At 40.0% G+C, this 24684-nt stretch overlaps 2 protein-coding genes across 4 annotated transcripts in view; one reads left to right on the top strand and one right to left on the bottom strand.

Annotated features, from left to right (window-relative positions):
* Positions 1-24683, top strand: part of ZSCAN12 (zinc finger and SCAN domain containing 12) — a 36647-nt gene extending 11964 nt beyond the window's left edge. Inside the window, exons 5-7 of one of the 3 annotated variants that reach the window (XR_003796710.1) lie at positions 3181-3620; positions 13063-13306; positions 24588-24683. Coding sequence is in view for 1 of the 3 variants with exons in the window: in XM_029242756.1 (XP_029098589.1) it covers positions 3181-3301 (121 nt within the window). In the remaining 2 variants the exon portion in view is untranslated. Of the gene's footprint in view, positions 1-3180; positions 6150-12922; positions 13307-24587 lie in introns of those variants that run through there. The other 2 variants (XR_003796709.1, XM_029242756.1) reach the window with 2 other exon arrangements.
* LOC114907519 overlaps positions 15081-24684 on the bottom strand; it is a 105209-nt gene continuing 95605 nt past the window's right edge. The window contains 4 exon segments of the mRNA XM_029243259.1: positions 15081-16005; positions 16008-16076; positions 17025-17162; positions 17165-17285. Coding sequence (XP_029099092.1) covers positions 15218-16005; positions 16008-16076; positions 17025-17162; positions 17165-17285 — 1116 coding nt within the window. The 3' untranslated portion in view covers positions 15081-15217.

The raw sequence follows: 24684 nt of genomic DNA, 5'->3' as shown, positions 1-24684 counted from the left end.
TGGTGAGGATGGAGGAATCCTCACCATGGGGCATGGTGAGGATGGAGCAATCAGATAGAAGCACTTAGAAAAGCTCTGCACTCCTATACTCAGAACAGAAGTAGCCTCTTTCGTTAATATCCAGTGATTGTAAAGTTGTTAACAGTCAAAGTCTTATTATTGGCAATCCTTAGGAGTAGAGGAAAGGATTTATTAACAGTATTATGTAATTGTTAACTGCTTACTAAGGGCCAGACATTAGTAAATGCTTTACTCACGTTGTTTTATTTTTAGCTGGGGAAACAAATCAATAAAGCTGCTTGAGGTCACAAAGTTAGTATGTGGTGGGACCAAGATACAAACTAAGCAGTGTCAGAGCCCACTCTTCCTCTGTTTATTTCAGATGAACGAACTGCATGTTGCAGTGGTATTCAGTGCTTTGAGTTATTACCTGTAGAAAAATTTCAATTCCTATCAGTATTCTGGAAAATACTTAAGAAACTCTACAGAGTCCTGGGTCCAAACACCAAAGGTAATAATATCCCCATCCTCTTGCATACTAAATCTTGGATGAAGTTTGGGCCAGCATAAATATCAGCCCTAATTCTTGTTGCCTGCACAATGAGGGTGTCTGCAGGAGACATTTCATTTTAAAGATGAGCTCTTTATAGGAAAGGATCACATTCCTAGCTTAGAACCATTATTCTCTGCATTATTCTGACAGAATAAGGGATATCTGACTAATTTAAAGATTAGAGAGATGTCCCCATTGTGGATCTATCCAATAACTCACTATGGATATACCTTTGATGAGGGTTTTTAAAAGTTTTTATATTTGTAGCTAGTACCACTTCTTGGATTAAAAAAACATAGATAAGTATATATTATATAAAATAGTTCTTTCAGATGCCCCTCCTGACTCCACAAGAACAGAATTTATTTGAGCAACAAGTGTTTGTTTAATATAGGGATAATCATTTTGATAACTTTAATTGAACTTTCTCAACTTTCAACCTTTCACACTGAAAATTTTACATTTTAAAGGCCCTCCAGCAGTTCATCATTTTATTAGAATTTCTTTGGGTCCTCTCTCCTTCCGATGTTTCTGGGTATAACTGGTAAGGAGTTCTTGCACCTTATTTCTTATACATAGTATTTTTATATCATATTTGTATATAAAAAGTAGGTATGGATATATTTTATATAAAATATGTTTTTAATTTTCACTTTATACATATACTTTTATATACATATAATTTGATTTTGACAAAGCCAACCACGATAAGTGTCTGAAACTTCTCAGTTGCTTAGCTCCCTAGCCCACATTGTGAGATCATTATTGAGAGCCAGCCTTTATCCCTTGATTTCTTGTAAACAGTTGATTCTTTTCCCACACTTACGAAAGACCTTTTCCAGGTCTGAAAACCCATCAGTCAAGGCTCCCAGAGTTTTCACCCATCACAGTTCAAGGTGATCTTTGGGGAATATATGTTTGCTTTACCAATCATCTTCTTAAGCCCAAATGGCCTGGTCCTGGGTGTCCCGAGGATTCCTAAGAGGAGGCCATTTGTCACCTCTGATTTATGCAGATCGTCATTATTCCTGTCTAAGCTTGATATGCGTATCTTACTTTTTGATCTAGCGCCTCAGCTTAGCCTACTTAAGTGAAATATTTAAGAGTAGGTATATCACCATTTCATCCCTGATAAAGGAGGAGGAAATTTAGGAACTCTTCAGCTTGCTGTAGCCAAACTCTAGCTCAATGACTTTGAGCAAGCGACTTAATCTCATTTCCTCATAATGTAAAATATCGATAATAGTACCTACTTCTGCCTGGGGAGCTGCAGACCTAGGGAGGATAATTGTTATACGGATAAATGGGGGGTTTATATAAAGTGCTTAGAACAGTGGTTAGCACCTAAGTGCATTATAGCCGTTTGCTATTGTTCTATTGCCGTGGGCTCTCTCAATGAGCTCTCTCAAATGCGTTGCCTCTAGATGCTCCAGCCCCAGGCCAGAAATTACCTGTAACTACGCTGCATTTTTCCCAGGACTGCTGCGTTGTTGCCGCTGGGATTAAAGCTCCCGTTCAGGTCTACTTTTACTTTCTTACCTTGGGAACTAATGAACAGTGGCTGGCAGGAGATAAACATCGCCTAAACTGGCAAGGAAAGATTTTCCAATCTTTTGTCTCCACCCCTGTTAAAGATAATTAGCAGCTAAGGAGTTTCCCTTTTTGTCCGAGTTGCTCTTCTGAAGTTCTGCGCACCGTTGGGGGCGGGGGGGGGGGGGGGGCGGACCCTGGGCGGAGTCCGCCGTGCCCCAGCCTCAGAGCGCAGGCCCTTGGAGTTACCTGACCTAGCTGCCCGAGCCTGCGCTACTCAGCAGGGGCGGGGATGCTGCCAGGCAACCACAGAGAGGAGAGAACCTCCAGATTCCTAGAGGAGACCTGAGGGTGAGGCATTGTTGACAGCCGCAGGCCTAGAACTGCGAGTTCTTTTGGCTTTTGGGTCGTAAGTGGTGGTGATAGAGGGTTCGTGGACTCCGGCTTCGACTCAGTGTGTGATTCGGCCCTTTAGGGACTCCGGTGAAGTTCAGTCGGACGAATTGAGTTGCAGGCGAAAGTTAAAGATGGCTTCCAAGTCCTGAGTTGTCTTAGGCTGTTGAGAAAAAGAGGAAGGTCTGGAATCCCAATTTGGTAAAAGGAAAGTTGGGTTCCTTTGAGATGATCCCACTCATGACTCCCTAGAATAAGTCGGAACACAAGGAACGACATAGAATCCACTTGTTTGACTTTTAGCAAACTACTTAATCCCTCTGTGCTTCAGTATCATTGATCTGTCAGTGGAATGATAAAATCTGCTTAGATGAGTAAATTCACAGTCAATTTTCAATAAATATTAGCCATTATTTTCTGATCTCTAATGTTCTTTACCATTTGGGATTCTTAGAAGGGGAGAACCAAAGGGAGGAGGGTCATGGTCTTTCTCTCAAGCTTTATTAACTTAAACTAGGAAGTAAGAGATTATAGCAGATAGTGTTTACTAGTAATTTGCAGTCACTCCCACTCTGTCTTCTAATTTTTTTAGCTTTCTGACAGAGTTCCTTTTTTATTTCAGTGCGTTGTCAGGTAAGTGAGTTCTTGGGTAAGAGCTAAATAAAATTTAGAGTTTCTGTTAACAGTGTTGTTCTATGCCTCAGGAAGAAGACTAGCTACAAGGATATACTTCTGAAAAATCAGTGTGAACCCCAAGCTGGAGTGAATCTTCTCCTGAGCTCGCTTATTCCAGAATGGCAGTCTTCTTGCAGGAAAGATCTCTAATAGTGACTGATGGTAGAGGGAGAGGGCTGTGCCTGGGACCAAGAATCAGACTGGCAAAACAAAATCTTTCTTCCAACTTTAAGTTGTTGCTACCAGGAAAGAGATATTTGGACCTCACAGGGCTGTCAGAAGACTCGGGGAGCTCTCCCCACAGATGCTGAGACCAGAAATACAGACCAAGGAGCAGGCGCTGAAGCAGGTCCTGACCTCTGCCTGTAGAGCTGCAGACCTAAGAAGGATAATATCATTCAGAACGTAGAGAAGAGGCATCAGTTATGCTAGAGAGGTTGAAGAGACAGCTTGAAGGACAAGCCATCAGGTGGGAAGGGTTGGGAGGATCATTTATGGCTTGACTAGTGAAAGGCTTTAGGAATAGAACAGAAAGCAGCAAAACAACTTTAGGATCCACCAGATGTCTCTGGAGCCATAACCCAGTATCTCCCTCATGGGCTTTAATTCCGCCAGGTATTCATGTACACCTCTGGAACCTTCTCCGCCTATATTGGTTTTTTTTTGTTATTTGGGTGTTTTTACTGAAGGACAGCTTCAAATTCAATTTTCCAAGACCATCTTCATCCCATTGCTTTTACGGCCCAGATAGAACAAGGATAGAACAAGGTATGCTTATGGCAAGATAGTACCCTGGAATCAAGAGGTGTCAGGTCCAGTCTGTTAAGACCCTATCTTAGTTTAACTCTCACGTTATTGCCTTATGAAATGGAAAGCAGATGAGAAAGAATGTCTGCAGAGAAAGAAGACATCCTTGAAAAGAAGGTTTTTAGAACTCTTGTTAGTGTCCTTTCCCTGGAAACCTTGCCCCTACCAGTCTCTTTGCCCAATTCTTTAGGTAGAACCTCTGGGTAATATTTGGGAGGTGTCTGTGTTTTGTTATTGTTTTGACTTGTTCAACTCCTTTAGCTTCAAAATGTTTTTCTTATCTTTTAATCCTGCATATTAACTGAAAAAATTATTTTCCCCACTGTTATTTTTCCAGTTTACTGATTTCCCCACATCAAAATAGTATGCATTTTGAAACTGATCTGCCTGTTGTTTCAAGTTAACTTTTATTATATGCCATTGTTTGTTGATCCATTTAACAAACATTTATGGAGCATTTTGTCTATACTAGTGGCCTAGGTACATTCATTTGGTGTAAATGATACTTTTAACTACCTTTAGCAAATTAAAATTTCTCTTGGTTTCATGATATTCCCTTTTTTTCACCTCCAGATTCAAACTGATCTCTTCTTAACTTTTTTGATTATACCTTTCTGATTCTTTGTCACATTTTGTGAGAAAATTCTGTATGCTCTTCCAGTCTCTTTCTGACGGTCCAGCTGTCTCTTCTCAAACTGGAACTTCACATGCCTTCTTGCGTGCTTTTCAAAATTGAATTGGTAGTTTAGGGATACTGAAAAGGCATGCAATTTAGATAAAACTGGGTTTTATTTTTATCGCTGTTTCTCATCATAAGTCTCATGATCTCAGCGGAAGAGACAACTGACATTTGAATTGTCTGTGCATTTTTTTTAGATGGTGTTACTGAGAATGAAAATAAGGACTTGTCTCCAACACAAAAAAATTTCTGAAGATGCTAAATCATGTGGGGGGGGGGAATCTGTAGAATTACAGCATCAATGCAGTAAGTTAGTAAAAGCTTTAGTTACTGATGAGTCATTATTCAGCATTAGGAAGTACGTACCAAAGAGAATGTCTCTGAGAGCAACACTTTTGGAAAAGCTTTTGTTTACAGTGGGTCCCTCCTTTCCCACTAGGAAATCCATCACAGGGGAAAGTGCTATCAGTATAAGGAATGTGGGAAAGTTGTATTTGACATCAGCCAAAGCAGCCTTATTTGATATCAGAAAATCCACACGAGCAAGAGACTGCATAAAATGTGATGACTGTAAGGATGCCTTTATTCAGCGTGGAAACCTTATAGAACCGTATGTGAAGGGAGTAGGAAGGAAGGCCTTCACCCAGAAGTCAGGACTGACTGCACTAGAGAATCCACATAGGAGATAGATCTTACAAACGTGATGAACGTGGAAATGTTTTCCACGGGATCACCAGCATTATTCAGCATTGGAGAAATCACACTAAAGAAAAACTGACAGTGTGATGAGTATGGAAAAGTCTTCAGATAGAGGTTGGGCCTTAGTAAACAGCAGTGAGTCCATATTAGGGAGGCTCTTTTAAATGAGAATATTGTGGGAAGTTGTATGGACAGACATCAAGCCTCAACAATAGTCTCCATGATATTGGAAAATTAATATAATTAATGTAAATGGGCAAGATGTATGGGGAATGGATATCTTAAATTTCCCATTGTAGCCACTAAAAACATTCAATGAACGTCTCAAGCCAAGAAAAGGAAAAGTCAGAAGTTCTTTTCGCTTCTCAAAGGAGTCTGTAAACATAAGCAACCAGGACTTTTGAAATTAAGTTGTTTACCTGCATCCCTGGACTTGTGACACTATCTCTGAGATGATTATCTCTTTACTGGGGACATGTTATTTTCCCATGCCCACTCTAATCTCATATCTTAAATTCATTCAAGTGTAAACAATATTGTTTACTGTTTATTGTAACTATATATATATATATACATATACACATATATATTATTTTTATGGGCTAAATAGGCTTGTATGAGTACATCAGGGCACAAAAATGACATTATTAAAGTTTCAGTAAACATAATGAAAGGAACCATATCACTGAATTGTTGGACGTTGGCTGCTTTCCTAAATTTGGCACTGCCTCTGTGTTCTCCCAACAGAAGGCCATATAGGTGTCATTCACAGAGTATATTTCCCAGATTTGGTTTTTGTTTTTTTAAAGATAGAAAAAGAGGGCTTCCCTGGTGGCGCAGTGGTTAAGAATCTGCCTGCCAATGCAGGGGACATGGGTTCGAGCCCTGGTCCGGGATGATCCCACATGCTGCGGAGCAGCTAAGCCCGTGCACCACAACTACTGAGCCTGTGCTCTAGAGCCCGTGTGCCGCAGCTACTGAAGCCCGTGTGCCTAGAGCCCGTGCTCCGCAACAAGAGAAGCCATCGCAATGAGAAGCCCGTGCACTGCAACGAAGAGTAGCCTCCGTTCACCACAACTAGAGAAAGCCCGTGCACAGCAACAAAAGACCCAACGCAGCCAGGATAAATAAATAATAAAATAAATAAATTTATTTAAAAAAAGATATTTCACATATAGCTTATTGACAGATAATAATAGAGGTATTTTCCCTTATAGATAACACATAATATCCTGCTAAGGCTAATACTTTAATTTGTTTATTATTCTTTTCAGTTCTAAAACCTACAGGCTAAAAGAGGAAAGAATCATTTAGAAGCTCTTCTTCAGCAAATTGGCAGTGTAGCCCAATCTCTATGAAAATGAGGCTTATGGATTTTATAGTAGGTCACTAAATATAGGAACCACAGATTTCAAAACTTTGCAATGATTATTTCACAATTAGGAGTTTATATCTGCTATATATGCCTAAATTTTCTGAATAGGCATTACAGTCACTATTTTAAAAGATGGATTCTGTTCTATAAAAGGATTTTTCAGCATCCATAGAAACGACATTAATTTTTTCCCTTAATTTTATTATTTTCTTGTATTACATGACAGGCTTTCCTGACATTGAGCCAATCTTGCATTCCTGGAATAAATTTCACTTAGGCATGGTGTTTTCTTAATGTGTTTATGGGTTCTACTTGCTAATATTTTATTTAGTACATTTTTATTCAATATTTATGTAAAACTGGTCTGTAATTTTCTGTATTTTTCAGGTTCAGGTTTTGATTTTACTTGCATCGTAAAAAGGGCTAAGTTTTTATTTTTTAATGTTCTAGAACAATTTGTAAAGCATTGAAATTATCTGGTTTTTGAAAGTTGAATTCTGACGTGAAACCATCTGGGCTGGGTACTTTTTTGTGGGATAGTTCCATGGTAACTTTTTTCTATTTCTTTTACAAAAATGGTCTATTTAGGCTATTTATAACGGGGGTCAATTTTGATAATCTATTATTTGTTTATAAAACTCTCCATTTTGTCTAGACTTTCAAGTTATTTGCCTAAAATCTGCAGTATAATCTGTTATGACTTTTTAAACAGTTTTATTGAGGGAAATTGATTCACAGTAAACTGCACAAGTATATGATTGAACATGACAGGTTTTGGGTTTTTTTGGTTAAGGTAACATTGGTTTATAACATTGTATGTTTCATGATTACAACATTATATTTCTACTTCTGTATACCCTACAGCATGCTCACCACCAAAAATTTAGTTTCCGTCCATCACCATATTGTTGATCCCCTTTACCCATTTCACCCTCTTGTCAGCCCCTTCCCCTCTGGTAACCACTATTCTGTTCTCCATATTTACATGTTTGATTTTGTTTGGTTTGGTTTGTTCATTTATTTTGTGTTTTGGGGGTTTCTTCGTTTTTTATATTTCACAGATGAGTGAAATCATATGATATTTGTCTTTTTCCATCTGGTATTTCACTTAGCATATTACAAATAACAAGATTTCATCTTTTTCAATAGCTGAGTTGTAGTCTATCATGTAGATATATACCACATCTTCCTTATCCATTCATCTGTTGAGCTCTTAGGTTGTTTCCATATCTTGACTACTGTAAATAAATGCTACAATGAACGTAGGGGTGCATATATCTTTTCAAATTAGTGTTTTCGTATTCTTTGGGTAAATAACCAGAAGTGGGATAGCTGGATCATATGGTGGTTCTGTTAATATTTTGAGGAGTCTTCATACTGTCTTCCATAGGGGCTGCACCAATTTACATTCCCACCAACAGAGCACAAGGGCTCCCTTTTCTCCACATCCTTGCCAACACTTGTTATTTCTTGTCTTTTTAATAATAGCCATCCTGGGGCTTCCCTAGTGGTGCAGTGGTTAAGAATCCGCCTGCCAATGCACGGGACACGGGTTCGAGCCCTGGTCCGGGAAGATCCCACGTGCCGCAGGGCAGCTAAGCCCTTGCGCCACAACTACTGAGCCTGCGCTCTAGAGCCCGCGTGCCACAACTACTGGAGCCCGTGCTCTGCAACAAGAGAAGCACTGCAATGAGAAGCCTGCACGCCACAGCGAAGAGTAGCCCCTGCTCGACGCAACTAAAGAAAGCCTGCGTGCAGCAATGAAGACCTAATGCAGCCAAAAATAGATAAATAAATTTATTTAAAAAATAATAATGATAGCCATCCTAACAGGCATGAGGTGATAGCTCACTGTGGTTTTGATTTGCATTTCCCTAATAATTAGTGATGTTGAGCATCTTTTCATGTACCTATTGGCCATTTATATTATGTTTTCTTTGGAAAAATGGCTACACAGCTCCTCTGCCCATTTTTTAATCAGTCAAAGGTACGACAGTTGAATGTCAGGCCAATAGGGGTAAAGCAGTACCTTATTTAACAAATACAAATTACCTGTCCCTAGATGCTATAGATGTAAAAGTCCGGTGATGTCAGCAACCAACCATATATGAAGTGTCAGAATTTTACAGATAAAGGGAATTGAGTCCATGGCCATAACAATCAATACTGGACATTGCCAGATAGGGGGTACAGAGTGTCTCCTTCAGCAAGGAAAGGGAAGTCCAGCTTAGAGAAGAGGTCCATTCAGTCTGTGTGGCCTAGGGTCCTTCAAACTTCTCAAGAGCAACGGAGTTTGGAGGCCTTCCTACAATCCTACAATGGACCCAGAAGTGCATCCAGAAGGAGGGAAGTGCCAGTTTGCTGGCAAAGAGAGTCTTCTAGGGCTACAGGAAAGAAAGGATCGCTAAATTAAAAAAAAAAAAAGTATAGGATACATAGGAAATAACCATATGGCTAGCAGTGGCAGAAAATGCTGTTTATGTAATTGAAATCATACAGAGTATATTCTCTGACCACAATGAAACCAAACTAAACAGAAAAATCTCCAACTATTTGGAAACTAAGGAAAGCATTTCTAAATAATGCCCAGGTTAAGGAGGAAGTCTCAAAGGAATTTTTTTTTAATACATAGATTGAAGGAAAATAAATACAACTATCACAGTATGTGAGACACAGCTAAAGAAATGCTGACGGGGAAAATTACAGCACTAAATGCTTATATTAGAAAAGTGGAATAGTCTGAAATCAATAATTGAAGTTCCTGCCTCAAGAAACTAAAGATCAAGAGCAAAATAAACTCAAGACATCAGAAAGAAGAAAATAATAAAGATAATAGCAGAAACCAATGAGATTGAAAATAGGAAAACAATAGAAAAAAGTTAATGAAACAAAGCTGTTTCTTCAAAAATTTTTCCAATAAAACATAAACCTTTAGTAAAACCGACAAGATGAAAAGAGAAAAGATACAAATCACTAGTAACAGGAATGAACAATACTACAGATCCTGCATTTATTAAAAGCTTTGTAAGCACAGACAATGAACAATTTTGCACTTATAATCATAACTTTGACTACTTAGAAGAAGTGGACCAATTCTTCAAAAAGTGCAAGCAACCAAAATCCAACCAAGATGAAATAGATAATCTGAATAGTCCTTTAGCCATTAAAGAAATTGAATTAATAATTTAAAAGTTCCCAATCTTCAGGTCTAGAGGGTTTCACTGGAGAATTCTACCAAACAATAGAGGCAGGATTATCAACAATTTTACACAATTTCTTCCAGAAAATAGATGGGTTATATTTTCCAACTCTTTTTTTTTTTAACATCTTTATTGGAGTATAATTGCTTTACAATGGTGTGTTAGTTTCTGCTTTATAACAAAGTGAATGAGCTATACATATACATATATCCCCATATCTCCTCCCTCTTGCATCTCCCTCCCACCCTCCCTATACCACCCCCCCTAGGTCCCACCCCTCTAGGTGGTCACAAAGCACCTATCTGATCTCCCTGTGCTATGCGGCTGTTTCCCACTAGCTATCTATTTTACATTTGGTAGTATGTATAAGTCCATGCCACTCTTCCAACTCTTTTCATGTTGCTAAGATTACTCTGACAGGCAAAAAACAAAAGAAAAACAACTCAGCCTAAACCACAACAAAAATCAGCTGAAAACAGATCATGGGGCTAAAACATAAGACATAACTTAAAACTTCAAAGAAAACATAAGAGGAAATCATCAGGACCTAGAGTTAGGCAAAGATTCTGAGAACTGACATCAAAAGCATGATTCATTAAAGGAAAAATTAATAATTTTGTCTTCATCAAAATTTAAAACTTTTGATCTGTGACAGACTCTATTAAGAGGATTAAAAGACAAGCTACAGACGGGGGAAATATTTTTATACCATATATCTGACAGAGGAATTGTATCTAGAATATAAGAAGAACTCACCTAATCGCAACAGTTAAACAACAAACAACTCAATTAGCTATGGGCAAAACTCATGAACAGACATTTTACTGAAGAGTACCCAACAATGGAGGCACTGTGTCATTCACCATTTCATGCCCGCATATCACCTCCCAGTCACCCTCACTCCCAAGGTTACTTTAACTTTTTTCTCTTCATTGTAGATTTTCTTAAATTCCATCAGTTGAATTTAGACACTTTTTTTTTAAACAAAAATGTGGAGAAAGAAGTGTAATACAGACACTTCAAGGGTTACAACACCAACTACCAGGAGAGTATTGTCTGTCTGCTTGACTGGGAGCTCAGGGAGTAATGTGGAGTCCATCCTGCAGAGATGGCTAGAGCATTGGGAACCCTTTTTTCCTTAAAGTAACTGAGGTTGGGAAGAGATCAGGAGGCACAGAGGATCGGCTCCACACCAGTAAGCGTAGATTTGCACTGACTTTCGTTTTTCAGTGGCCGTCTGCTCAGCCTGAAGAAACAAACTTTTAATAACTAAGGCATTAGAAAGCTGGATTCAATCCTACCTTCAGGGACTAAACTCCTAAACATTCATCAGCAGGTAGCATATGCTATTGAGTCTCAGAGACTCTTTTCTGTTACAACAGAAAAACTGTTATTTCTGGAAATAGGTATGTGAACACTTTGGTCTCAAGCAGTAGGTGCCGGGGGGATTTTATGTTGCAGTGAAAGAGCAAGTAGAATCAACCAATCTTCAGAATCATTCATTCATCAGGAACTCTGCTAGGTGCTGACGATACAGTAGTAAGCCAGTCATTATCTCTTGTCACTCAGCCTCATACCAGCCCTTCTTTATCCCGATCTGTAAGCAGGGTAAGGAGGCTACAAACATTATTTCCTAGGCTCCTACTGTCACTTGTAAGAACTAGAGATCAACAGTGGGGGAGCATGGTTAAGAGTTGTAATACTTAGCTAGTACCTGAAACTACAGTATTGTGATGGTTAATTTTGTGTCAACTTGACTGAGCCACAGGATACCCAGATATTTTTTTTCATTGAAAAATATCACAACTTTTACTGTAATGTTTTTAAACGTTTTTATTGGAGTATAATTGCTTTACAATGGTGTGTTAGTTTCTGCTTTATAACAAAGTGAATCAGCTATGCATATACATATGTTCCCATATCTCTTCGCTCTTGCATCTCCCCTCCTCCCACCCTCACTATCCCACCCCTCTAGGTGGCCACAAAGCACCAAGCTGATCTCCCTGTGCTATGTGGCTGCTTCCCACTAGCTATATATTTTACGTTTGGTAGTGTATATATGTCCATGCCACTCTCTCACTTCATCCCAGCTTACCCTTCCCCCTCCTCGTATCCTCAAGTCCATTCTCTAGTAGGTCTGCATCTTTATTCCCATCTTGCCCTTAGGTTCTTCATGACCATTTTTTTAAATTCCATATATATGTGTTAGCATACAGTATTTGTTTTTCTCTTTCTGACTTACTTCACTCTGTATGACAGTCTCTAGGTCCATCCACCTCACTACAAATAACTCAGTCTCATTCCTTTTTATGGCTGAGTAATATTCCATTGTATATATGTGCCACATCTTCTTTATCCATTCATCTGTTGATGGACATATCGGTTGCTTCCATGTCCTGGCTATTGTAAATAGAGCTGCAATGAACATTGTGGTACATGACTCTTTTTGAATTATGGTTTTCTCAGGGTATATGGCCAGTAGTGGGATTGCTGGGTCGTATGGTAGTTCTATTTGTAGTTTTTTAAGGAACCTCCATACTGTTCTCCATAGCGGCTGTATCAATTTACATTCCCACCAACAGTGTATGAGGGTTCCTTTTTCTCCACGCCCTCTCCAGCGTTTATTGTTTGTAGAAATTTTGATGATGGCCATTCTGAACGGTGTGAGATGATATCTCATTGTGGTTTTGATTTGCATTTCTCTAATGATTAATGATGTTGAGCATTCTTTCATGTGGTTGTTGGCAATCTGTATATCTTCTTTGGAGAAATGTCTATTTAGGTCTTCTGCCCATTTTTGGATTGGGTTTTTGTTTTTTTGATTTTGAGCTGCATGAGCTGCTTGTAAATTTTGGAGATTAATCCTTTGTCAGTTGCTTCATTTGCAAATATTTTCTCCCATTCTGAGGGTTGTCTTTTGGTCTTGTTTATGGTTTCCTTTACTGTGCAAAAGCTTTTAAATTTCATTAGGTCCCATTTGTTTATTTTTGTTTTTATTTCCATTTCTCTAGGAGGTGGATACCCAGATATTTGGTCAAACATTTTTCTGGGTGTGTCTGTGAAGGTGTTTGGGGATGAGATTAACATTTGAATTGGTCGACTTCGTAAAGCAGATCACTCTCCCTAATGTGGATGGTCCTCATCCAATCAGGTGAAGACCTGAATAGAACAAGAAAGGCTGATCCTCTCTGGAGTAAGAGGGAACTCCTCCTGCCTAACTTCATTGAACTGCCTTCAGACTTGTCTTTTCCTGCCTTCAGACTTGACCTGAAACATCATTGGCTCTTCTTGGTTCTCAAGCCCACTGGCTTTTGGACTGGAGCTACGCCATCAGCTTCCCTGGGTCTCCAGCTTGCCAACTGCAGATCTTGGGACTTCTCAACCTCCATAATCATGTGAGTCAATTTCTTATAATAAATCTCTTTACATGTACACCCTATAGCTTCTGTTTGTCTGAAGGACCCAGACTAATATGAGTATGTTCAGGAAGTTCAGAAATCATACAGTAGATTTTTATTGGTTTAAGGATTCGCTTAAACAAAATAAATAACTATATTGTTTACTACTGTAATACAAATAATTTACATTATGATTTGTTAGATTTGTGTCCCCTGAAAACTATGAAGTACCAAGGCTTGGAAACTGGCGTAAAAACAGGGACTTAGATCTGCAAAGGATTTTGGATAAGCAAGAGAGAACATATCACAATGGTGAAACCATTAATTGTGAAAAGTGGCCAGAAAACATTGCTATATGAATTCCTGAGTCTTAGAATGATATTGTAAATTTTGTAAATGATATTGTAAATAGTCTTAGAATGATATTGTAAATAGGGAAGAGATTGCTGGTGCCAGAAGCCAAGTGAGAAGTGTGAGTAGATGCAAAAGCAAAAGCATATTTCTGTAATAAAGAGAAGTGATACACTAACAAATAAAGTTTGCAGGAAAGTAATCATCCTGAAATACTTTTTTAAAAGCAATTCCATTTGAAATATACATAATAAATACTTCTTGCATAATGCTGACTAAAAAACTTTTGTCACTTGAATTCGTAAGACTGCAATTTTGACTATCAGGAAGAAAAAAAAGATGGTTTACAAAGTGTGTTTAAAGAAAAGTAGATAGCCTGAGGAGTTAACTTAATGCTTAAAGTTCTCATCATGAATAATGTAGGAAGAGGTACCACACAGCTTATTTGGGATTCAATATATAAGAAGACCAAGATGGTCAACACTAAAAATGGAGTTTTGAAACCATAAGTGATACTTGTAAATATCTGATGTGAATCCACTGACCCAGAGAAAGTTTGAACTTAGTAAGTATAAGTCTTGATGTAGTATATGATACAGTTGGGGGGAGGGAGAAAGTCTGTGGGCAGGATAGTGCCAGGAGCTTTAGAGAGCACTTGGGTCAGGCCCAAGAGAACCAAAAGGTGAGAACCATGATGCTGAGCTTTAGAGAATCTATTATTTTATCCTGACGTGATAACTGATTTTCACACTGCCTGCATAGGAACAATTTTCTCCTTCAAAAGTAGCAAAATTAGTGTCAGGGAAACATTAATAAAAGAATGCAATTCGATGGTTGACATATATTCACATTGATTTAATGATAAAGAAGCTGTTTCAGGCATTCATGTTAGAATTCCTAGGCTGGTAAAGAAATTTGGATTCCGTGTGTCGCAGTAACCCTACCGTAACCCTACTCTGCCCATCCTGTGTGCTTGACAAGACATGTGCTACCACTAACTCAGAACCTAGCACCTCAAAATTAGGCACAAGCACAAATGGTTTTGGTGACAAATTTTTCAGAAATCTAGACGACATCAGATTTTCAGAGCTGTGAAGGTAATCTCACTGGTACAGTGTATGTGTGTGGGGGGGGATGGGTGTATAAGAGTTCATGAATCTGACAAACCATGGAGGTTTCATTATAAGCAAGATGAATAGTCAGCACAGCAGCCCCCAAATCACAGCCTTCTACTCATCATAAAGTGCTGGCTGAGGGTAATTAATTAGCCAGTTTGGGAGCCCTTTTAAGTTCAGTAGGTCAGAGCAAACCATTTCAGGACCGACCTCTTCCAGACAACTCTCCCATAGCCTCTTATCAAACAAGTTGTTTTTTTTTTCAATCACCTTCTAAGATGTAGAAGATAATTCACCTCAGCCAGTCTCTGTTTTCTAACAAACACCTGATGATGTGTGGGAGTAAATAAAGCCCAGCTCACAATTTTCTAGTCAGCAAGGGCTCCAGGGTGGCTTCAGTTCAACGAGGAGTGAGCACCAACTCTGGCATATAAGACATGGGTCATGGAGACAGAATTTTTTTCCCAACGTGGCTTCTCTGATGTTGAATAAGGTATGAAGTTCGGGTGAAGGCTTTTCTGCATGTATCACACTGATAGGGTTTCTCACCAGTGTGGATTTTTTGGTGCTCAATAAGGCTTCTATTCCTAGTGAAACTTCTCTCACACTCATTACATTTATAAGACATGGGAGCCTCAACATTTTCCCACTGGCTTCCCATCCTCCCCTGACTCTCCCAGGTCTCTCCACGGTCAGGATTCTGAACGTTTTTATCGCCGTGGATCCTCTGATGTCTCAGGAGATGTGAATTGCGCCTAAAGGCTTTGCCGCACACATTGCACTGGTATGGCTTCTCCCCAGTGTGGATCTTGCGATGTTCAAGGAGGCTGCAGCTCTGGCTAAAGGCTTTCCCGCAGTCATCACACTCGTAGGGCTTCTCCCCGGTGTGAGTTCTCTGGTGTTTGATAAGGTTTGAACTGTGACTGAATACTTTGCCACATTCCTCACACTCATATGGTTTCTCCCCAGTGTGGACTCTCTGATGAATGACAAGGGCAGAGCTCCCGAAGAAGGTCTTGCCACACTCCTCACATTCATAGGGTTTCTCCCCAGTGTGGATTCTCCTGTGCTTAGTCAGGCCTGAACTCTGAGCAAAAGTCTTCCCACATTCATGGCAGTAGTGCCGCCTCCTCCCAGAGGCATTTTCCTGCTTTCTTTGTAACCTGCCCTCCCGTGCACCAGCTTCTGCACATGTAGAAATCTGGGCAGTGTTTTCATCCAGGTGAAGCATCTGCCAGCCTCCTGTTCTGGATGGTCCTCATCTGGAGGCAGGTCCCTGATCTTAGTCCATATCTCACCACCTGAAATAACAAATGACTAGCAACTGTCAATTATGCCCTGCCACAGGGGAAAGCTTTGTGATGAGTCCCAGGGAGGCAAGAATTATAGAGGTCTATACATGGCAAGGATGAGGAGTTAAGTACAAAAATAAGGATGAAAATAGGAGGGAGAACAGAGTACTGGGGAGGAAGGAGACAAGGATGGGAATGGGTCCATCGGATGAACGATACAAACTGGCAAGGTTGTGAGGACTGTGCTAGGGATACATGCAGTGGCTCTAAGTTCTAAGGACAGTAAGGCAGGCTCGTGCACCTAGGATTAAATACTAAAAGGGTTGCACAGAAGGCAACAGTAAGCAAGGCAAGTGAAAGAACTTCTGAAGCATTTAGTAAGAAAACAGGGGAAGTGAGGACTCAAAAGTTGATCACCAAACAATGACAAGGGCAGCCATCTCTCCTATTATTCCAGGTAGTGGCAGGATCCCCAAACAAAACTGGCTTCAACCTTCAACACTAGGAGATCTGAGTTGGAGTGCCACCCCTGCAATCTTGTGCACCTCTGCACCACATGCTTATCTCTAAGGCCAGGCTCTGCAGTCAATCTCTGGGTCCCTTCTAGCTCTCACTCTATGGTCCCATGGCCCACTTCCTGAAGATACCCCCTCAGCTCTCCTCTACCATCAGGGCTAGCAACAGGAAGGGAAGGGGAAGAAATAAGCATTTACTGAGCATCTACTATGAGCTGGACCTGTACTAGAGGTTGTAAGTGCTTCATCCCACTTAACCTTACTACAGGGCAGAGGAGAAGGCAAGATCAGAAGGGTTAAGGAACTGGTCAGTAGCAGAGTTTAGAAATGGTGATTCTGATCCAAACGCAAGGGGGTTCAATGGCTTCTAACAGCCTGGTAGGTTCTAATTCACAAAGGCAGTCAAGAAACCTTATGAGAAATCAGTGCCCATCAGTCTTACCCAAGGAGGTCAGGCTGCCACAGTTCTCTTGCTTTTCAGCTCTGTAGAAGTTCACCTGAGCTGAATCCAGCTGTGTCCATTCAGGGGAAAGAGTCAGGGCCACATCTTCCATTTTCAGCAGCCCCTAAAACAAGGGGCCAAAGATTCATGCTTGAGTAGAGCCTTCATCAGCTGGAACTGGCTGCTTTGTGAACCCCAGGATGGTGTCAACAGTGCCATCTTGCAGCAGAGCAATTCTTGCCCCTGGCTACCACCTGGGACCTAGAAGTTATTCATTTATTTTCATTTTCATTTATTTATCAAACACTTCTATAGCACTTTCTATGTGCCTGGCATTGTTTCCAAGAGCACTAAAACAATTAACTCATTTAATATAGACAACAACCACCTTAAGGTTGGGACTATTATTAACCCATTTCACTGATGGGGAAACTGAGGGACAGAGAGTTTAGGAAGTTTGCCCAAGGTCACCCAGCTAATAAGTGGCAATGCTTAGGATGGGAGCTCAGGGAGAGTGAGTCCAGAGCCCATGCTCTTAACCATTACTCTGTGCTCCCTCATTACATATATGTGTGCTTCTATGAAAACTCTTTGAGAATTGGTGCTAAGTTCTTAGAATACTAATATCTTTTCTTACTGAAAACAATGAGGATAATATTTTCTAGCTTACAGGATTTGGGGGACCAGCAAATAAGATCACATTATGTGAAATTACCTAACACAGGACCCTGCACATGTGTCTCTGTTAAATGCAGGCTTCTGTCCAGACATTTATAGTTAAATTACAGTTTTCAAGTTTTACTTTCTCATGTGCAACTCAGAATTCCCCACATCCTCTGTAGGGAATGAAGAGCCTGAAGCTAAGAGACCTGAAATCACTTTTCAGTGTTACAGGGTGCAATAGATCCCAGTGAAGAACCTTGGTCTTTTGGTCACTGGTTAGAAGGCTCTGGCTACACATCCTCTGAAGGAACATTCACAAGGACACAAAATAATGCAAAGAGGAAACAATCTCATAATACAGGCAAGAAGATGCCAGTAAAATCAACCCATTTTCTGTGATCCATGGGCTCCTTTCCAAGTGGTCCATGAACCTGGATGGAAAAAACTATTTTAATTTTTACTAGCCTCCAGGAGAAGTTTAGCACTTCCTTCCACTATAAATGGGAGCAAAAACCACAATATGGAATAAGCATATCCCGGACTTTGTCAGCAGTAGAAGCTGCAGATGTTTTCACATCACATTACATTACCACCAGGCAAATATTGTCAGAGTCATTCGTGCTTAGAGCAACTTTGAAATTGCCAGTTATTAGGCCTGTCCTTAGGTCTTATTATTTAATGTACCAATAAAAAAGCATATATAACCTTATCACAAATTTGTTTAATGTGATTCCTGGTGATATCATTAGCCCCATTTTACAAAGCAGTAAAATGAGGCACAGAGTGGTTAAGATGTTGGCCAAAAGTCACACAGCAAATATGTGGCAGGAATAAGGCAGGAGTTGAACGAGGCAGTCTGACTCCAAAATCCAGGCTCTTGTCCAGTACCACAGAGTAATTTAAAGACCCTGGTACTGACCTGGTCTCCAGGCGGAGCAAAAATGTAACGACTCCCATTTTCAAGGCTCATCTGTGAAAGCAACCCAAGAATCCTGTCTTCAGATGCCCTGAGGCACAGACCCAGGCTCCCAGAAACAGCCCTAGACAAGAGATACGGGAGTGGGACCTAGGTGGGGAGCCCTACACCACAGCAGAGCACCCTTCGGTCGGTTCCACACAGCCTCTCCCAGGGTCTCTTCCAGGGACTGCAGGGGACTGGTGAGGGAGGGTCTTCTCTACATACACAGGTAACACAGAAGAACGGTGGGTGTGCCAGAGGAGAGCCTGGAAAGGAGACCTAAACCTGCACTGGGATGTGGGTGCCCAGCGGGCATACCCCGCTCACCCCACACTCACCACGTGTCCAAACTAGCAAACCACCGCTACCAGGCCTCTGTACCTACCTCCACCTCCCAGATAGACACTCAGTCTTTTACTAGCTCCCTGCCCCGTCAGCTCCCCTCCCCTCTGGCTACTGAAGAGGCTTTTAGTAAATGACTTTTTCAGTTGTAACAAAGGGAGGAAAGAAAGGTGCAGGTCTCTGTCTATAGTTTGCTACATTTGTGAATTGAAGTGTGAAATAAAATTCATACTTTATGGCAAGACAAGAAAAATTTTAACATAAAAAATTTTCTCTGCCCTTTGGCCTCCTCTCTCCCCTCCACTGTGCATTGTGTACCTGCATGATGCATTGACCAAAGCTGCTCAACTATATAGAGCAACGTTCTCCCAGCACCAAGACAACTCCTTAAAAGATAGCATTCCTTCTTAACCTTGTAAGGGACTGCAATGACTCATGATCCACTACTGGCTAGATTGTATAAACTGTCAATAATATGTCATTTAATGTACAGCCGTCTGTCTCAAAAACTTACACGACTGCTTTGACCTATAATGGGAGAACAGTTCTTGGAGCTTTCTGAGAGGATGTTCCCAGGTTATAATTCTCAGTTTGGCTCGAATAAAATTTCCCATTTCTTTCTTAGATCATCTGATTAATTTTTCATTGATTGTATAGTCAGAAAGAAACTCTGGAAAAACACATAAGAAAATTAATAATAGTGGTTGCCTGTAAGAGGTGAATGGTGTCAACTACAAACTGGCACTAGCCATCTACCTCTACAAGGATTAAATTATGACCTTCAACACCCCCTGAAAGGAGTTCAGGGTAGAGATCAGGAATGAGGCACTCTGTACTCTGGGGAAAACTGGCAGAACAAGTCTTCAGACAGTTAAATATTTTCAGGAGAAGATTTTACGAGCCCAATTCTTGCATCTCCTCATATCTAGAAAAGCACTAAAATCCTTCATGGTGACGTCGCTCCTCATGACTAGTAGCAACCTTCTGCAAAAAGTATGTGCTTGATTGCATGTACTCCCTCTTCACCAAAATCACATATATATTGACCTTCCCCCCCTACCTCTTTGGAGCAGTTTCTCAGAGCTATCTGAAATGCTGACTCCCGGCCATTTTGCCCCAAATAAAACTTAACTCATGACTCTCATGTTGTGCTTTTTTTTTTCCAGTCAACGATGGTTAGAAACTCAGTGAAAAGGAGGACAAGGGTGAGAAGAAGAGTGTTACTCTTAAGTATTTTAAATATATTGTAAATTTTAGAGCTGATCGTATTACCTAATTAAAACATTAATTATAAATATTGTTGACTGAGAGAAAAACACATAATGTAAAAGGTGTGAGTTAAGTTTTATTTAGGGACCTGAGGACTAGGGCCTGGGGAACCAGCCTCTCAGTAGTAGGGAAGGTAGAGGAGGAGCCAGTATATATGATTTCCCCCCCCCGGGAAATACAAGTAGTCAACATACATTTTTGTAAAAGATCACTGCTAATCACGAAGAATAAGTGTCTCAAGTTAATGATTTTAGTGCTTTTCTATGCACAGGAAGATGCAAGAATCTGGGGGATCATTGAAATTCTTCCTTAGATTTGCATCTTAACTATCCAGAGGCTCCTTTATCCAAAGCCCAGAATCTTCATTCTGTGGGCAACTGCAGTGGGTTGTGACTTAACCCTTTGTATAACTGGATGATGAGCAACACTCCTTGTTCTTTTTTACAGTGCATGACTTTTATAAGGAACATGCTGAATTGTTTAAAGAGAAAGTCCAAGATAATTGAACACTCAAATTATGATGATTAATAAAAGAGTTTAGCAAGCTTGTAGAATTTTTAAAAATTCATATTCACAATTGCATTTCCCATCACCAGAACAAGTTAAAAAATGTAATTTTTAAGACAGCAATTACAGGAGCAAAGAAATACAGTACTTGAATGGAAACATACATGTTTCCGTGGAGATATATACCATGGAGATACCGTGTCTGTGTATGGGAGAACTCAAACTCATAAAGTTGTTTGCTGCCTCTTCCATGACGTATGTTCTATGAAGGGCTTTAACTTGTAGTACAATGATCTTCAGACTTTCTGCTCACTCTCAAAAGTCCATCCAGACACCTCTTCCTCAGACCTCGTTTTTGATTTTTCAAACTTTTTCTTTCCAGGCCCCCACAAACTAGCCATGACATTCATCATTGCCCTGAATGTATGTGACCTTATTTGGAGATAGAGTCACTGTAGATGTAATTAGTTAAGATGAAGTCATACTGGGGTACGTTTGGCCCCTAATCCAGTATGAGTAAAAGAGGGAAATTTGGACACAGAGACAAGCACACAGGAAGAACACCAGGAGAAAATGAAGGCAGAGATCAACAAGCCAAGGAATGCCAAAGATTGCCAGCAAACCACCACAAGCTAGGAGATATACTTGGAAGATTCTTCCCTCACCAGAAGAATCCAGAAGAAACCAACCCTGCTAGCACCTTGATCTGGGACCTCCACAACTGTGAGACAATACGTTTCTGTAGGTTAAGCCACCTAGTTTGTGGTACCATGCCTAGAAAACTAATATTCCTACTGTCAGCCCTCGTCTCCAGCAGACACTCACCACAGACCTCAGTGATGCTGGTACATCTTTCATCAGCATATTCTTATCAGTTTGGTTAATAGAGGATTCTTCATCAACCCCACAGAATGTAGTCAGCTTATGGGCTTTCTAGCTTTACGTGCTGTGTCCAGTCTGGCGTGCACACTTCTCTGAACTGTCTGATCCCTGCCTCCACCTTTTGCAGTAGCAGTTCTGCATTTCTACTTCACTTGCTGTGAACCTTTGCTCCTTTCCCCTAACATTCTATTGTGAACACCTTCAAACATTCAGAAAGTTTGAAAAATTTTACAGTGCATATGATATTTGTCCACAACTGAGATTCTAAAATTATCATCTTACTATATTTGCTTTTCCACATCTCTATTCCCGTATCTATTCATTTTTCTTAATATGTTTATATTTTCTTAATATATCAAAGTAAATTGCAAACATCAAGCAGTATACTTCCCCCTAAATATAATACTTCAGTGTGCATGTCATTAGCTAGATTTCAATATTTGTTTATAGCTCTTTTCTTCTGAGGTAAAATTATGTGTAATAAAATATATTACTTTAATTGTACATTCTTTGAGTTTTCATAAATGCATGTCCCTGTGTAATCCAAACCTCTATCGAGGTCAGAAATAAGTCATTTTATCTGCAATTTGGAAAGACATTTTGATATGATTTAAGGAACAAATGATAAATTTTGAAATAAAGATTATTTATTAAAGAACAGAGAAAATTCAAATTAAAAGGATGTAATGTGAGAAACAAAAGGAATAAAGATATTGAATGAAATAAACAGATTTTTGTTCTGATATAAAGAAGCAAGTTATAACAAAACAAATTTCAGATTACATGAAAACAGTAATTCAATAAGAGGAAAGCTAAATATTAAATAAAATAATAAATTGGCTCTTGGATTGTTCAATAATCTAGTTAATGAAGAACAGTGTATCGCTGAACACAGTGAAAAGAGATTTAAATTTCTTGCACATTTGACATAAAATACTGACACTGACTATGTCTGCTACTGACAATGAAGACATCAAAACAATCTAGTTAATGTGTCATCGATATGAGGTTCTCAGATTAGTCCTCAAAAAACTTAAAACATCCTAAAATCTTGTAGCTCAAAATTGAAAGAAATTTGGGCTTCCATGGTGGTGCAGTGGTTGAGAATCTGCCTGCCAATGCAGGGGACACGGGTTCGAGCCCTGGTCTGGGAAGATCCCAGAATGCCACGGAGCAACTAGGCCCGTAAGCCACAACTACTGAGCCTGCGCGTCTGGAGCTTGTGCTCTGAAACACGAGAGGCCGCGACGGTGAGGCCCGCGTACCGCGATGAAGAGAGGCCCCTGCTTGCCACAACTAGAGAAAGCCCTCGCACAGAAACGAAGACCCAACACAGCCATAAATAAATAAGCTTTCATTTAAAAAAAAAAAAGAAAGAAACTTGATAGAGGTTTACCCAAATAACAACTTAAAATGTTTTTTTTAAATTAAGTTTCGGCTGCGTTGGTTCTTCATTGCTGCATGCGGGCTTTTCTCTAGTTGTGGCGAGCAGGGGCTACTCTTCGTTGCGGTGTGCGGGCTTCTCATTGCGGTGGCTTCTCTTGTTGTGGAGCACAGGCTCTAGGCGCGTGGGCTTCAGTAGTTGTGGCTCGCGGGCTTAGTTGCTCTGCGGCATGTGGGATCTTCCCAGACCAGGGCTTGAACCCATGTTCCCTGTATTGGCAGGCGGATTCTCAACCACTGCGCCACCAGGGAAGCCCTAAAACGTTTTTGATGAGTTATGCTAGAGGATAGATTTTGCTACATTATCTTTTCATTCTTTTTAGAAAAATTTAAATTACAAAATTAACATTAAAAGACAGTCTAAGAATATAAAGACACGAATTTAGGAGAAAATTATTATAGAAATGCATCAGGCAGTTAATTAATAAAAATATTTTATTATTTTTCTGACTTTCATGTTTGTGGTGCTTTTAAGATTTTTAAATTTGTAATATGTGATTTTCCATTCCAAATCTCCATTATCATACCTATGTTTCACCCAAATTATATATATTAGATCTCGCACTGTCTATATTTCTCTTTTAAGCTTCTTGAGGGTCAAGATCTGTGTTCATTATTATTATATCCAGTCCTTAGAGGAAACCCTTGGCACAAAGAATGCATTCAAAGAGAATTTGTCAAATAAATGGATAAAAAAATAAATTCAACTTCTTAACATATATTATCTATCCCCTTCTCTCCACTACTGTGGCTACTGCCTTGATTCAGGCCCTCACTATATCTACCCTGGATTCTTGCAGTTGTCTCCTAACTGGTCTACCTGCCTGTAATCTCAAATCCTTCCAGTCTACTCTCTCCACACTGCTGCCATGGTAACATTTCTAGGGACAAATCTGATCGTATCAGCCCAAACTCTCTGGTTAGGGATCCAGGAACAGTAACTGCAGGTGCCCCCTGCTGTATATTCTCTTCTCCAGCCATCGTGATTTGCCCAATTTTCTGGATGACCAAAGTATCTCACCCCATTTCTGATTTTATTCTTTTATTTCATCTCCGGAAATTCCTTTCTCTTGTTCTACAAGGGCAAACTCCTACAGTTTCCTGATCTGCTCCATTAGTTTTCCTCTTTGGCCTAATACATACATTTATCTTCTAAATACTTACACGGCATTTACTATGGTCCAGGGACTATCCTAATCGATTTACAAACATTTACTTCATTTTTATTTCATTTCACATACAAATCAGCTGTATATAGTTACTTGTTTCTGTGCCCGTGTCTCCTTCTAGACTGCGATTCTAGAAAACAGAGGTTGAGAGTTAAAAATGAACAAACAAAAACCCCTAACCACAACTACCATCTCTCCTTTGTGGTGTCAAAGGGACCAGAGCTAGGAGAGCGCCTCAGGAAGCAATGGGCGGTAAGTACCAGACTAGAGGAACTATGAAGTCTCTTTCGGCCCTAACATTTTGCATTGCTATGACCATCTGATTCCCAGATGCCGGGAGCCACTCCGTACAGAAATCTCGCTGGGTTTCCCCGCCTCGGGCTGGATTTCTGGTTCCGAGCCTTGTAATGAGGCAGTCATAAAGTGC

This window comes from Monodon monoceros, unplaced genomic scaffold (assembly GCF_005190385.1).
Source record: "Monodon monoceros isolate NGI ecotype Baffin Bay Population unplaced genomic scaffold, NGI_Narwhal_1 Super_Scaffold_3, whole genome shotgun sequence".
In the NCBI taxonomy this organism is placed as follows: domain Eukaryota; kingdom Metazoa; phylum Chordata; class Mammalia; order Artiodactyla; family Monodontidae; genus Monodon; species Monodon monoceros.
The sequence above is the reverse complement of the archived record's forward strand: the minus strand, read 5'-3'. Positions and strand labels throughout refer to the sequence as shown.